Below are 15,629 nucleotides of genomic sequence, written 5' to 3' on the forward strand. Positions count from 1 at the left end.
GTGAGCAGTGTCATGACGGCACCCTCATCTGATTGGTTAATCTTTTTTGTTTGGTTTTTTTTTGGCTCGGCCTTGTTGCGGACAACACTGTGCAATATCATATTTTCACCACTCATTCTTGACATAACATTTAGGAGGGCGCTGTTTTACACGTCGTAAAATTCTCAATAAGTAGGGGAGAGAAATAAGGAAGAGATGACAGTGACGAAACACAGAAGAATTATCGAAACTGTTAAAAAGGACTATTTTCATTACATCACGGCTTCCCTTGGCCTCCGGGAGAAAACGCCACTGTTTTGTGTTTTTTGTGTAGTTATGTAGAGGAATGGCTGACTCGACTGACAGCTGTTAGCAAAAAGCCTGCATAAACTCTCGATGACAGGCTTCAAAACTCTCCTTCATAAATGAATGGGTGACATCATGTATCTGCTGCTTACATTAAACAGAGTCGTGTGCAACAGTGTAACTTATAACTGTTGCATTGTTACTTTTGACCTCACAGGATGCTTTAGAATGAACTTACATTGCCTTTCCCTGGACTGACCACTTCTGTCTAACAAGCTTATTAGAAATGACAACTGTTCATTCACCCATTGGATTTAAAGTATCTTTGAAATGATAATAGTTTTCCTTTCTAGCAGTTTATAATCAATCCCATTTCTCCTCTCTGACTGGTTTTAATTACAGAATCACCACAAAATCCAAATACCTCTGCAGCTGGCTCGCTGGGAAACTCCCATTCATAACCCAGGAATGCTTGTTAGTAAACTATAATGGAAGATTGGTTTTTATTGAACAAAAACTTGTGCATATCCCCCCGAAATGTTGAGAGAGGATTTTTTCCTCTCAGTTTGTTACTTGAGATAATTACAACACAAACCGCTGCATTCTTGCTGATGAAGTCAGCAGAGATGCAATAATCATCTGTACTTACTTCTAAAGAGCTTATTTGTAAACTGGCATCCCACGTCTCATCTTCGCTGCTTCTTTGCCTCAGCCTGTATTTACCTCGTCCAGCGACTGGTTTACCTCCAGGAATCTCATGCCAGGCCTGATTTGGGAACAAACTTCACAGATCGTCAGGTCGAGGAGGGAACGTTCTGCACCTGGCCCTTCATACAACATCTCACTCGTTGGAAACGCTCTGATTATACGTGCAGTTAGCAGAGATGATATGTTGAAGATGACCAAATGTTCCTGAGCAAAGTGTCCCGCTGGTTTCCTGCTTCTGTCTGCACACAGAGAGCCGTAAGCACTCTGGTTAAACCAGAGAAGGAAAAAAACATTAGTTATCACTGACTCAAAACATGTTAAATGAAGTGCTGAGGCATTTTTCCGCTGCTGAGTGTGAGTTCATTGCAGGGTATGAACAACAGTCATTGAAGTCAGGGCCTGTGTCCATCAACGGCATCATGTTTGCTGGAAGGGCTAAAACCTCGACTTCAGAGCCGTTCTCGTCAACTTTTCTCAAAGAAACTTCTGTTTCCACCATAAGTAACTGTAACTTAATCACTACTGTAGGCTTCATGTTTGCTTTTACTTAAAGAAAATTCAATAGGATAATGTAAATAGAGCAGCCCAAGACCTGGACATGGAGCAGCCAATGGAAAAACATGGTTAAGTAGTTCTCTTTCAAACCTCACTCAGTATCTCACTATAGGAAGTTTCCTCCGGTGTGACTAACCACAAAAGCTCCACTACCACCTTGTCTGTTGAGTGACATAACACCTGCCAAAGGGACTACCAATGAAAATTTGCCTTTTTGGCTAAATTGGATGCATATACATTGTCTAAATGTCAACTAATTTGTGCTTGTTTGACTCCTGCCGGATCATGAGGATGGTGCAAAGATGCTTATCTACAACTTAGTGTGTCTAAAACGTAAGACATGATTGTGGACTTCTGTAAGAATCTAACTGAGGCGGCTCAAACCTTTAACAGTACAGCTGTTGAAATAGTAAGGCAGTACAAATATTTAGGCACCATCTTTGACGAAAAACTGTCTTTTGAGCCCATCTCAGAGCCTATCATCAGAAAGGCAAATTAGATGTTTTGTCTGAATAAAATTAGGTGTTTCAATGTCAATAAAAAGCTTCTTAAAATGTTTTATTCTGCTCTTATTGAGTCCGTTTTTTGCAAAAAAAAAAAAAATCCACTGGTTTAAGTCTTAATGATCTTGACTCTGTTTTGAAGCTAAAACCACTCAGAGAGCAAGGGTCGTTTTGGAAAACCCTCCCAGCTACTCCCTTCTAAGAGAGGGTACACTTTTATTTGCAAGGACAAATCGAACAGATCTCTTAAATCATTTGTCCCAGTGGCCAATGTTTTTTTAAACAGGTTGTAGATAAGCCTGGTTGAAATGACAAACAAGTGTATTGTGCTATACTTGTTTTAATGCTTTTTTTTCATTGTTTGAGTTGTAAGAGTGTGTGTTTTAACTCCTGTTGCAAATCAAATTGCCTATTGGGGACACTAAAGATTTTCAATTCAATTCAATTAAAGTTCCCTTTCAAATAAATAGATAAAAAAAAGCTGCAGGATACAACTCTTCATCACTTATAGCATAACTCAGGCACCCATTTCACATTCTTTTTCTCTGTGAGGATCATCAGCTCCTCAGCCCCTGACCTGGGTTAGCTATTCAACAGTTCACAAATGCAGCCGACAAGGTCAGCACCAGAACTTGGTCATCCTTTGGTAAAAAAATAATTTCACTCATGTTTGTCAAAATTGGTTGAGAACTGTGGGAAAGACCCCATCTCCTTTCACTTGTGTGGGACACATGTGGTTTACCAACTTAGCAACTTTCTCGTTGTATCAAGTGGCTTCTCTGGTGTCATCTAAGACTTTTGGAGATTCTGATGTGAACTAGTGCCAGGGTTTCTGTTGTGGCCCCCCGCCCCCATCCTACAGGACTCATAGACAGCCCAGTCCTCATAGAGCAGTCCCTCCCAAGTACAATCAGAGCAGGATACTTAAGGTGTCTTTTTACTCACTTATTGTCTTTCCAATGATGTTGTCCCTTTCTCCTACAGCAGCCCTTACAATAGCAGACATATTGCAAAAAATGCAAATTAAGTTATGATGTCATTTAGTGGCTTTAAGGACAGTTAATAGCTACTTTCCTTGTAGAGAAGTTGGTAACACAAGCATGCCCAGACCTCCCTTACCGATACAGTGACATGTGAGTACTGCTGGGCCATGCTGGCCAGGATCTTAGTGCAACATGTGCAGATGTTAGCATCCTTAAGAAATAACTCTTAACATCATTTGCATTAGAGCTTTATTTACTAGTGCGTTTCATGGCCGAATTAACAGTACTTGACAGTAGTTACCTGGTGAAAGTTGAAGTTCTGACTGAAAAGAAGCTCAAGAAACCTCTTTGATGCCAAATACAAATGCTAACTTGACAAGTATGTCAGTATGCAAGTATGTCACAGGACGCATAAATCTGTGCCAATGAGCTGGTACTTAATATCTCACTTTGAGAAACGAGTGGCAGAAAAATGAAAAAAACAAACAAGGAAACGTCGACTTGGCTCCACCACACGTGCTGTTAATCCTCCAACATGATTACAGAGGAAAGCATAAAATTCACTCTGTGAGGGAATAAATTCACTCGTAAAATTGAAGGAATTTGCTAATGGTTGAGGTTGTTATTGAGGAGTGATCGTTGGGAAGGTGAAAGGTTGATGGGGTGACTTAATGAATCTGGGAAATGTGAAATGGTTTATACTCAGATGCCAAACTATCAACTCATCTCGCTCTTGCACCTTGGCTTAATGGAGCTAACAGAGAGTCCTTACCTTATAAAAGACCATGCACTTGGCAGACTTGTCATTCTGTTCTATTTTTACGCTCCAATAAATCAAAATGAGCGTTCTGTTTGAAGGGATTACAAAGACTTTGCAGGGATTCGACCTTAATTGAGCAATCTCAAGTTACAGGCTTCTGTTTTCCCTATTTTTCCTGCTATCTTTAGAAAGGTTGTGTGCTGATTTATCAGTGTTAGGTGCCCAGAGTTTATGCCTTGCACCCTGGATGACACCAGCTGCTACTGATCAGTATTTCCGTCATTGTCTGCACACAGCAGCCCAGAACAAAGAGGCTGATTTCCCACATCTCGCTGTCTGCTTGTCACTCCATAGCCCCACATAAGTGCCCATTCTTTACATTTATCCTGTGTGCTGTAGGAAGGTAGTCTGGGTCCTGCATGCTGGGATCTGTACTGTATCATTGAAGCCAAAAATAGGAGTATGTAATTCGTAGACCACATAAGGAAGAACACAGGCAGACGAACATTAAAGCTTCCTAAACATTCTCCCAACAAAACTGATGATCTGCAATTAAAGCTGGGAACTTCAGAGGTTGCTCCTGTTACTTTATGTAAAATAATGCTGCAGAAAATCAACTTTTCTCTGCTTGATTTTGGTGACATCACTGCTTCTGCTCTGCTGTCATGTGTTTGCACAGCTGCTTTTACAAACAGTCACTTGGATACAGCAGCTCACTGGTTATAAACTTCCCGTTGATGAACTTTGAATTTCTGCAGGTTGCGTTGCTTTATGATTCCCTTCGGCGTCTAACTGCTGCAACTGTCTCCCCAAAGAGCTGCAAAGCACTGCTGCTGCTGATGGAGTTATGCAAATGCTGTAAAATAAAACAACATTCTGTGTTTTGTCGGTAAAATTTATATTAGGGAGGAAAGTTCAAGACCCGCATCACTTCTTTAGAGGCCTAAAAACGAGTTCTGTTGTGTTTTTGTCCTGACCGTTGTTAGGGCTCCCACCACATCACATCACATGGACTCCAGCGTCCCACCCATTGCTCTTTGTGTTCCTGAAGCTTCTTCTGAAGCATATTCTTAGGCCTGATCCAGGTATTAGTTTACACCAGGTGTTTATTAATGCAGCAGCTGAAAGCTTTAAGCCAATCAAAAAGCTAAACAAACATACCAATACCCTTATATGTATTTCTGGTGAAAGACTCTCAGAATATTATGCAATATCAAGAAAACATTTCTAAAAGACCTGCATGAGTTACAGCACTATGGCAGCAGTTCTTAACATGTGCACCAATTTCCCCTCCCTAGACTTTGAGTTACACTGAAAACAACAAGCAGAGATCCTCAAACGTCTTTTGGGAGTCATTAGTCTACACGTGCTTCATGATGTATATCTTCTTTTTTTATGGAGAGCTCTGATTAGGGAAAGTGAAGGCCTGGTTCTGGTCCAAGAGCCAGAAAACATGGAAATGCAACATTGCAGGAATGTTCAAACTGTGTGCTGCTGTGTGTTCACCTGCAGTCTTGGACAAAACATGGCAAAGTTGAGGCAAGGATGTGCTGAGTTTTAACCTCCCAGGCCACAAGTTAACCTTTCATAGCAAAGCAATTGGTAGCTTGTTGCAGCAGCTTTCTCTTCATTACTCTACCTTTTTAGTAACCATTGTATTCAGAGCCTGTCATTACTTTCAATGTCTCACTTGTTACACATTGACACCAGTGGCGATTGCTCTAAGACTGCAAAGGAAGCTCAGCTTCCCCTAAAATGTCCCCAAAAAAGTGGAGGTATGTACTGCTGTACATTTCATTGACAAAATATGAGCTAGAATCCCTTCATCTTTTGTTCAGAATCAGCTCCTATCACAGGTAACTGGCACCACCTCCTTCTCATTCATCCCCACAGCGTCTCAGCTCTTTAACACAGTCGGACGCTTAGCGTCTTCTGACTTCAGCGGGGAAGCATAGAGTGGGTTGTTCCACTGTGGAAACTGGATGGTCATTGGATAAACGCTGGGCTCTATGAGGCAGTGGGCTGGCCTGGACGCTGGGCTTCTGCATGATGATTGGATGATCTGTCTGAGGCTGTATCCCTTTTTGATTGACAGTGAAATGAGCCAGTCAGCGAACTTGAAGTATAACCCTCCACCGGAGCATCTTCTCAGTTGTTTGCCTGGACTAATCCGGAGGCTTTATCGATACCCAGCGAGTTTACCTTTCTTAAAAACGACGAGTGTTGAGAGAACGCTGGTAAAATCCCTGGAAAAAACACTTGGTTGGTACGACAGGGTCACAGATCATTTTCTTGAAAGGAACTGAGGGTGGAATTTATGTTTAAATAAATAAACAAATTTATAATGTAGGCTGGAAAAAAAATGAGCTTCCCCTCCTTGACCGACCAGCAGCCGCCACTGATTGATGCTAACTGTTGCTAGGTCCAATGTTCCCTGAGTACTAAGAAGAAGGAGATAAGGACGTCGTCCTGGTACTACTGTGTCCTGTCATTCCATCCGCTGTTATGGGGAATGCAAGATGTCTATCAATAAGATTGAGAAACTAGCGTTGCTAACCCAACACTTGAGGGAAAACCAGAGAGCAGAGAAGCATCATGCTATTTACAGAGACATGGGTAACAGATGAGTCACTGGTCAGGTCAGAGCCCCCCACATAAGATTCGCAAGAGTTTTCTTTTTGACTACTCATCACTTTGTACTGAGCAGATCGAGCAGTACAAGAAGTTGTGCCCTGAAACCACAATACAACATCAGGTGAATTTCAAAATAAAATAAACCGCGTTGACACTAGATTATATTTAACTTGACTATAACGGAAAAAAATGACGTAATGAGCCAGGCCAGGGGTCAACAGATTTGAGGTTTGCTCATGATTGGGATGTGGGGGGTAGGAATGGGGCGTCAGCGGCTCAGTCCATGGGATCTTTGGGGATTGCCGGTTCAAGCCCTAGCATTGGACCAAGATTGGGAATTTGGCAGATAGCTTGAGAAGTGATAGCATAAATCCCTAAGAACTGTTGAGGTGCCCTTGAGCAAGGCATCAAACTCCCACAGATCTGGTGTATTCCTGGTGTAAGAGCTGTTTTGTAACACAGGTAGTTGAATTCTACAACAAGGGCTGGTGTTCAGTGGTTTTAAAGAGGCGTTAAAAAATACCTCACTCATGATGATGCTTTGATACAAATTTGATTATTGATTTCGAACACAGTCTTCCCCATTTGTATCTCTCTGTTCTGTTCAGAGCTGTCACACAATCTGTCTCCACTGTCCTTTGGACGTAGGCCGACTTCCTCCCTTTTAAACCAATGACAAAGAACTGGAGCGATCAGACTTTAGGCCAGATTGCTTTATGATGTGCGGGTGTGGCCATCATCGAAATCCTTTTATTTGCAAGAATAAACCCGTCATTCTTCAGTGGTGAGATCAATGCAGGGAGTGAACCAGAAAGCGACCTCACACAGATCAGGAATGCTCTCATACACCAATATATCACACTAGTTTGGGGACATGTGCTCTGTGAATCTTATTGTAGCAGGTTAGTTCATGCGAGAGAAGATATCGACTCAAAAAACACGCGCAGATGAATTCCAGCAGCACAATAAAGCACAGAGAGAACATGGATACATAAATTTACTCCGGACAATTCATTATGTTGAGTTCTAGGGGAACATCTCAGCTGCTTCAAGAACACTAAAGCTCATCATGACAGGAGGACTCAGCTCTGCCAGAACATACCTTATCAATGTGGTATAAAAGCACGTACATAAATGTTGTTTGATCTGGTGTATGACAAAAGAAAAAGGATGCCGACCTAGTTCTGTTTCTGCATAACATCAGTTCTGTGATAAGACACCTGCCAGATGAAGTTGTGCAACTTCAAAGCTTCATTTTATGATCCAAGCTGAGGTCAGTGGTAGACAAAGCAAACTTTCTAAGCGCGCTCTCTGTATCAATACAGAGCTGAGTCCAAGGAGACAGAGAAACCAATCCAGGGCGCCAGGCAAGGAAGAAGGAAGTGAAGAGCTTTCCCTGTGATTGGGTTTTAATGTTCAATCAACACTGTTAAGGCAAGACACACTTCTCATATAATGCTAACAGTCTTTGAGGAGCTACTTTACATTAAGGTCATCTAGAGGTGATGTTTTGAGCGCTTCAAAACAACCGTAGCCCTTTTACCACCGTCATTCAGCGAATGCTCAATACTTCACTCTGCCTGCCTGTGCTGTTAGTACAGGTGTTAGCAAATTAGCAGTTAAATGAGACTCATTGGAACAGAAAAGAACCTGTTTTGGTCCCTATGAAGGTGTCATGGCTCATTTAAATCAAAAAGAAAAAAAAAGAAACACTGACAGACTAGGACCTGATTTGCTTGGAGAACAGTTTGTAGAACATTTAATCCTCTGCACATGCTTTGTGAATTAAAAAATGTCTCACTCGTTTTCACTGATTAAGAAGATGCAAGAGCTGCACAATCCTTTGGTGAACCAGGAATTTTGTGCTTGCCAAACCAGTTAAAAATGTGCAAGGTTTTTGATTTTTGAAATATTGAAATTCAACTTGTAGAAACACATGTAGATACCGTCACGGCCGACTCTAAGCCACAGACAAAAAAACGGAGAAGGAACGGAGTGGTTTTGAAAATGAGCACTTAAATTTATTACAACAGAGGAAGAAATAAAGGAATAAATCAAAGGAACCAAACAATGACAATTGGGCCCAGGTGCTCTTAGACCACAACCTGCATCAATCCCACCAGCTCCTGAAAGAAGAAACACATACACCACACAACCAACCAACAGAGAGCCAGTAAGGCCATCACAGTACTTAAAAAAATGACGAATTTTCTTTTCTTGTTTGACGTTGTAAAAATTGTTATACTGGTTTGACCATAGACTGTAAAATAAATGGATGTCATCTTGCTCCGCTCGAAGTGAGGTCGCCACAAAAACTGCTCTCCCCTGGTGGCTGGCTGCAGTATAGGTAAAAAAAAAAAAAAAAAATCCATCTCCCCAGTCATTCTAGATGGGCTGTGGTCAAACTTTAAAAAATTAATACACCTCGTAGAAATGTTTCTCACATCTGATTGTTGTGGTGATTTGAAGATATTATTTGGCTGCCTTGTTTTCAAGTCCTCTTTTTTTCTGAAAAGTTTCGTTTTTATTAGTTATGAGGTTAAAAACAAGGTTTTGCGTCACGTTTAACAATGATTGACAGCTGCTGTTTGAGTGAATTTTTTTTGAGGATTGTAAAATATGTCGGGAGGTAGAGTCAAGAAGTTATTAGAGTCACGGAAGAAAAGTAAAAAAAAAAATTGTCCTTCAGCTCCACTCAGATTCTACCAGAATCTATATATATATAGAGATATACTACATACAGTCTATGGGTATGACATCAAAAATACGCATACTGACCAACTGTTGCAGCTGTTATGTCTTCTGGATAAAAATCTGTCTCGTCTATCTACAGGTTTGCATATCAAAACCTCAACGGAAGCTTGTTTTATCATCCAACTTTATTTTTTGAAAAAAGGTCATTAATTTGTTTGAAAGCAATAACGAGGTGCAGATATGGCCTAGGAGTTTAAGTCACGCCCTATGACATAAGCGCTCGAGCGGCCTCTTTCCTACATGGGTCTGTCCCCACTCTCCCCTGTTTCCTGCGCTGCCCACTGTCCTCTCATCTGTTACTGAGGCCATATAAAGCCAGATAAATAACTTATAAAAAATATCTAATAGCATGCAGAAAAATAAACTGATCACAAAAAAGTGGGCCTAAAGTAGAACCTTGAGGCACACCACATAGATCTTGTGTGTAGAAGGAAAAAGCCTGAAAAAAACAAACAACACTTTACAAGAAAACTGACTACAGACATAAAACAAAAACAAGATGTAGACATCCATATAAGCATTTTAAAATTCTGTGTCACAGTCCTAATTTACCCTGTTATATAAGAGTAAAGTTTTACAGGCGTTTAGTTGAGACTGAGGAAAGAGAAGAGTATGTAAAGCACAAACAATGAGGATGGGTGTGTCAGGAGAACAGTAGTAGCATCTGTGAGTCTGGCAGAGAAAGAGGTTGCACCCAGCTGATGTCATCTCTCTGTGAGCTGATCTGTTATAGAGCAGCATCAACCGATGATTTTAAAAAGCATTTGTTACAGGAACAGAACAAACAATCTGACTATTAGAGCCGTGGAGGGATGGATAATTGCTTCTAAAATTGTTTTGTGTAATGTGTAACGTATGTGTAATTTTTTAAAAGATGACATTAATGAGGCTGAATGACAAGATGTTCAGTCAAACTAATGACATCTCTTTGAATCCTGGTCAAAAAGAAAATGGTTTAACGATGCACATACTGAAAGTTTAACAGAGGAGGGTGAGCTCAGATGGGAGGCTCCTCGTGACATTTCAAAACACAGAGGTAGAGGAACACAATAGGCACATAAAACAAGAAAAACAAACACTCATAAACTTTTATTTCTGATGCTTCAAGCAGCAAACCAAACCTTTTCTCAGTTAAACCTAGCCATGAGGTTGCAAGTCCTCTAATGAAACCTGCATGGTGTTTGCAGCAGCCTGGTGTGATTACTCATGATGGGGATGCTCTATACAGGAGCGCTGGTGTTCTGTGGCAGACTGGTCCCACTGCTGGATTGAAAGAGATGCAGATTTCCATCCAGAGTCCCCGTCAGCAGCTAGAAGACAGGGAGCAAACGAAATGTAACACTGAGCCAGGCTTAACCACATACGCTGTGTAAATATGGGCGCAGCCATCGTGACGTCACACATTGGTTTTTTTTCAAATGTACTTTTCCTAAAGCCCTTAGTCTGAGATTTTATGCATCCTAACTTCAGAGCCAAAATGACCCAACTTGGAGCATCTACCACTCCAACTTCTCAAGTGATTCTGCTTCCCCCTCTGCTACTTGTTTGCTTTGATTTTGCAGAATCAAGGTGTCAAAGGTTAAAGCCAGATGCCAGCTGCTATGTCAATTGCTGCAAGTTTGTGCTACACCTAAGTCAGGGGTCTGCGACCTTTATTATCAAAGGAGCCACTTTGCCTCATCTCACCTGGATTAAAGTTAAACATGCACTGATTGATCAGTTGGCAGATTGATCTGTGCCATTTTCCCTAATTTTGGGGTATCTGTGATCGTCCCATCCTTGCATATAAAACTGATCTTATAAACCTCCAGGAAGGTCTGACAGCCAGCCATTGTTGCTTTTTGCTCTCAGACCTAAAACTCGGGACACTTTATTGGTTGTTTTAAGTTAAAACAAACAGATTTTATTGTTTCACAGGTATTATTCAATGGTTATCAATAAAATAAGATTGGATGATTGAAGGTATAGGTAAATCGGTATCAGCAGGTCAGGCTTTTTAAAGATTGGTGATCGGCCAGAAAATTATGATCAGTGCATCCCTAATTAAAGTCATTCTGGAGCCACAAAATCTACCTTGCCTTCACAATAAAGACAATACAGTGTATACAATTCTATACATAGCCTACTTAAACTATGTTGAATAGTTATCTAAACAAGAAGGTTATTGGATTTACGAAATTGTAGAACTACACAAAGAATTCTTAAATTTTACATCATACATTAATAATGTTGCTCGACTCATTTTTTGTTGTTTGCTAATTTCTTGCCACATATTAAGCATGTATATTAAACTGGCAGTTAAATGAATCCATCTACACAGAATTAAAATCTCAGTTTTCTTCCAGATTTGTCTTTTTGTTGATTTAATTTATTGCTTATTTTGTACATCATCGATACCCTCTGCAAGAAAATAAAACTTCTTTAATTTAGACACACTTTTCAAAGCCCTCCTTCCAGTCAGGGGTCAGATTCTGGATCATGTGTAGCATACTTTTCCAGGTTCTTCTGGACCGTTTTGTTGTTGTTGTTGTTGTTGTTGTTGTTGTTGTTGTTGTTGTTGTTGTTGTTGTTGTTGTTGTTGTTTTTTCCTACCTCTGCATCTTTCTACACTTGCCTGTTCTGTGCCCTTAGGCATATTTTAAATCCCTTTTAAAAACACATTCTTATAGATGTGCTTTTATTGACGATTATAGCTGATTGTGTTTTAATCGTCAAAATGCTGCTTTTATTTTATTATTATTACACTATTTACAGTATCATGGGTAGGATTTTAAATCCTTTACCATTTGTTTTAATCATTTTAATCTATTGTTTTTGTTTGTTTGTTTGTTTTTTTTTTTTTTTTTTTTTACAAATGCTTCCTTTCCTTTATTTGGTGGTGGTCTTAGCCTTTTATGTATTTCTAATTTTTTCCTCACATTTCTCTTTTACCTCTCTTTTACTTCTTCTCTTTTATTTCTTTTTACAGTTTGTTTTTATGACCTAAAGCAGTGGTCCCCAACACTTGGGCCGCGGCCTGGTGCTGGTTCGTGGGTCAATTGGTACCATGCTGCACATAAAAAGTACTCAACTTACATTATTTCAGTTTGATTTATTATCTGATTCTGAACAATGTTTTATTTTGAAAAATGACCAGGTTCTCTCTGTCATACCCGTCTATGACTCATTCTTGACGCCAAACCCCCAAAGCTAGCAAAATGGACAAAAAACAAACATCTTTGAAAAATTTCTTTAGGCAGGGTAAAAGCGCCAGTGCAGAGACAGAAGAATAGCCCGTCCGTGAAAATATTGTCTGACATTAAACCGGTCCATGGTGCAAAAAAACACTTTGCAACTCTGTTTGAAAATAACTTTTTTTAACAAAGTTTATTTATTATTATTAATAAGGCAGCCAATCAGAGCAGGCCTTTATGAACCCTGACCACTTAGATCACAGCATTGAAAAAATGAGGGGCTGCAGATTCTCCACTGAGGAGATATTGCACAAAAGCCAACTGAGATGTGTTGTAAACAGCTAAAAATATCATTTTATGAGTTTTTTTTTAAAGTTGTGAATTATGCAAAGACTCAACTTTGGAAAGTTGCCATGGATACAGAAACAAACCATTGAGACTAACATATTTTTCCAGACTGTAACATATTTATTACTGCTGTAAAGCTATGAATCTTGACAAAGAGGGATAATAGGGATTAGTGGCTGCTTGGGGAACTGCACTTTCTGGCACCTTTATGTTGGCTTCACTTCCAGCCCTGAAGGTCACGGCTTGATTTTACTTTAATGAGTGATATTTCCCAGGACCTGTGTCACAGATCTTTCTTCTTTTTATAGCTCTCTGTCTTAAATAGTACGTTGTGTAACAGCACACCTGCTTCTTCCAAGACAACTCACATCTTAAGGTCAATATCTGTACAATTTGTCCCGTATAAATTCTTGATTCTCTTCCTGCAATTTTTCAAACAAAACAAACCAATAATAAAATTGCGAGTCTGCCCAGCCTGAACTTTGTTATGTAACTCTGTGTTATCATAAGAAGAGCTTAAAGAGCCTGTCGGTGCCGGTCATGATGAGTCAACTGTTTGCAGATTATCAACGTCAATAAACTAACATCGACCCACACCCTGAACATTTAAACATACAGATATCCAAACACTTTACACTCAGACACACAGGCTACACAGGCTCAGTCACTACTTCTCTGTAGCTCTGAGTAAGAAGGGAGGATTATCTCATCTGTGTCTCTCAGCCAGTAGAGCAGGGAGGGAGCATTACCTCAACACTCTGAGAGCCAATCAGCAGCAACAGAAATCCCTCCACTTAGCCTTTGGAGGAAGATTTATCATGCATATTCAGATCTGTAACTGCTCAACGAAGAGAGCACGGTGCAATGAAATAATCAGTGTAGGTCAAAAAAGACCAGAATGTCCCTTATTTTCCATGAATGTAGGGTGTGTAGGGTGTGTAGATCCAGAACACTCAACCAGACAATTATGAACTTTGCAGTTAAAGGCTATGTGTTGGTTAACTGCAAAGAGTGCTGTTGGGAACGTGCAGATCTGCAGTGTAGCACGGTGGTTGATGGTGGTTACAGACATTTCTAGGTGGTCGTAAAGTCAAAGTATCTTTGCAAAGAATTCTAACAGCAGGAATCGTGAAATATACCACGATTTGCCAAGTTGTGATAAAAAACACATTCGCTCCAACAATGGTCCAACATTTTTTCCCATGCTGTTTTATGCAGAAGAAATCATCCTTTACCAGTAAGCAGATGTCTTTGCTGGGAAAAGGGAGTTAAAATAGCTGAGGTCTGTGCATGAGTCAAACGCAGTCATCCAAGTCAAACATAGATTGCTGCTTCTTCTTCTTCTTTTATAGAGTATCTGAAGGTTTCCAGGTGTATGTGGAGCCCAAAGATGAGGGGATTACACTGAAGTGGCTGCTTTAAGTACATCACACCTACACAAGCATGACATGGGCCGGTGTTTTTCAGCACATAAAACGTTGAACACTCCTCCTGAAGGATAAAATAAGCTTTACAGCTCCTTTTTACAGTCTCTTTTACTTTCAAGGAGTCTTCTTTCACCATGACCTCCTGCTCAATGACCTTAATCAACAATAGCCGAGCTGTCTGGGTTCCTCCCTCAGGCTGCTAGAAAAGCTGCTCAAAACTTCAGGAGGTCAAAGAGCAGCTCCATTAGCAACCACAGCTCCCTTTATCAACTGCCATGAATAACCACTAGACTGTGTAATCACACAGTTTTACCACCCGTCCATCTGTAGATGAAATATGGAGTTGGAATAAGGCTGCGCGATCATTTGGTAATTCAACCTTCTATCATCTGCAATGAGCATATCAGGAATGCCAGAATTAACAGCATTAAATGAGAAAAATGAATGTCTCCAAACAGGCAGCCAGTTGAACGGAGGCCTGTGTGTACAGATTATCTGTATGCAGTCAGAAGAAGCTTGGCGGTTAGCTAACCGCAGATTAATTGGTCCCAATTAAGTGGTGAAAGAAACTTTTTTGGATTCATGTTGGAGTCAATGTTTACCTTTGCCAAGGAGGTTACGTTTTTGGGAGAGTTTGTGTGTCTGTCTGCAAACAACATAACTCAAAAATTAACAAACAGATCTTCATGAAATTTTTAGGAAATGTTAAAAATGGGATAAGGAAGAAATGATTAAATTTTGGAGGTGATCAGGATCACTGTCTGGATCCGGGATTTTTTTTTTTCAGGATTCTTTATCATTGTGAGATAGGGTCGTTTTCACCATATGTGTATATAACCCCACCAAATGGTCAGATTGCTTTGCAAAACAAGACAAGACAAGGTCACCATAATTTCTGACAGATGTTAAAGTACGATCCAGATCCTGACAATATTCTGGATACTAAGATCAAGAATATGAAATATGTACTGGGTCATCATCATTTTCAACACTGTCAGGTACAAACCTGCAACTAACACCAAATTATAGCAGATAATATCTAGTTTGATGTTATCATCCCAAAAAAGTGGTGCTTTGATAAACAACTAAGACAGATTACAACTTTGCCCAGGAAGGGTCAATTATGTATTTTCTTTTACTGTAATGTAATACTGGAGCACAGACATGGCTAAGGCCATGGTCCATGATGTCAGCCCTCAAGTGGGTGGCCCTGGTTCAAAGCCTGTGGCCTCTGTTTAAAGGCATAAAAAGTCCCCCAAAAATAACATATAAGGAAAGAAAAGCTTTGATATGACTTATTTTAGGCTGCATGGTGGTGGGCCAGTTTGTGCTGCTGCCTCACAGCAAGAAGGTCGAATCCTGGTTTAGGCTTTCTGTGAGAAGTTTGCATGTTCTCCCCGGTCTCTCCCACTGTCCGGAAACATACTCATCAGTTTAACTGGTGATTCTAAATTGCCCATAAGTGTGAGGGTGTGCGTGAAAAGTTGTCTGTCTTGTGA

General features: G+C 40.3%; 1 protein-coding gene across 2 annotated transcripts in view; it reads right to left on the reverse strand.

Moving 5' to 3' along the window:
* Positions 1–8,538: 8,538 nt before the first annotated feature.
* The window catches only part of wdr27 (WD repeat domain 27), a 59,280-nt gene continuing 52,189 nt past the window's right edge, over positions 8,539–15,629 (reverse strand). For both annotated transcript variants that reach the window (XM_074675448.1, XM_074675447.1), the window contains one exon: positions 8,539–10,492. In XM_074675448.1, coding sequence (XP_074531549.1) covers positions 10,403–10,492 — 90 coding nt within the window. In that variant the 3' untranslated portion in view covers positions 8,539–10,402. The remainder of the gene's footprint in view (positions 10,493–15,629) is intronic.

Source organism: Halichoeres trimaculatus, unplaced genomic scaffold, assembly GCF_033239565.1.
Source record: "Halichoeres trimaculatus isolate MK-OKI-2021-1 unplaced genomic scaffold, fHalTri1.1 fHalTri1_scaffold_8, whole genome shotgun sequence".
Classification (NCBI taxonomy): domain Eukaryota; kingdom Metazoa; phylum Chordata; class Actinopteri; order Labriformes; family Labridae; genus Halichoeres; species Halichoeres trimaculatus.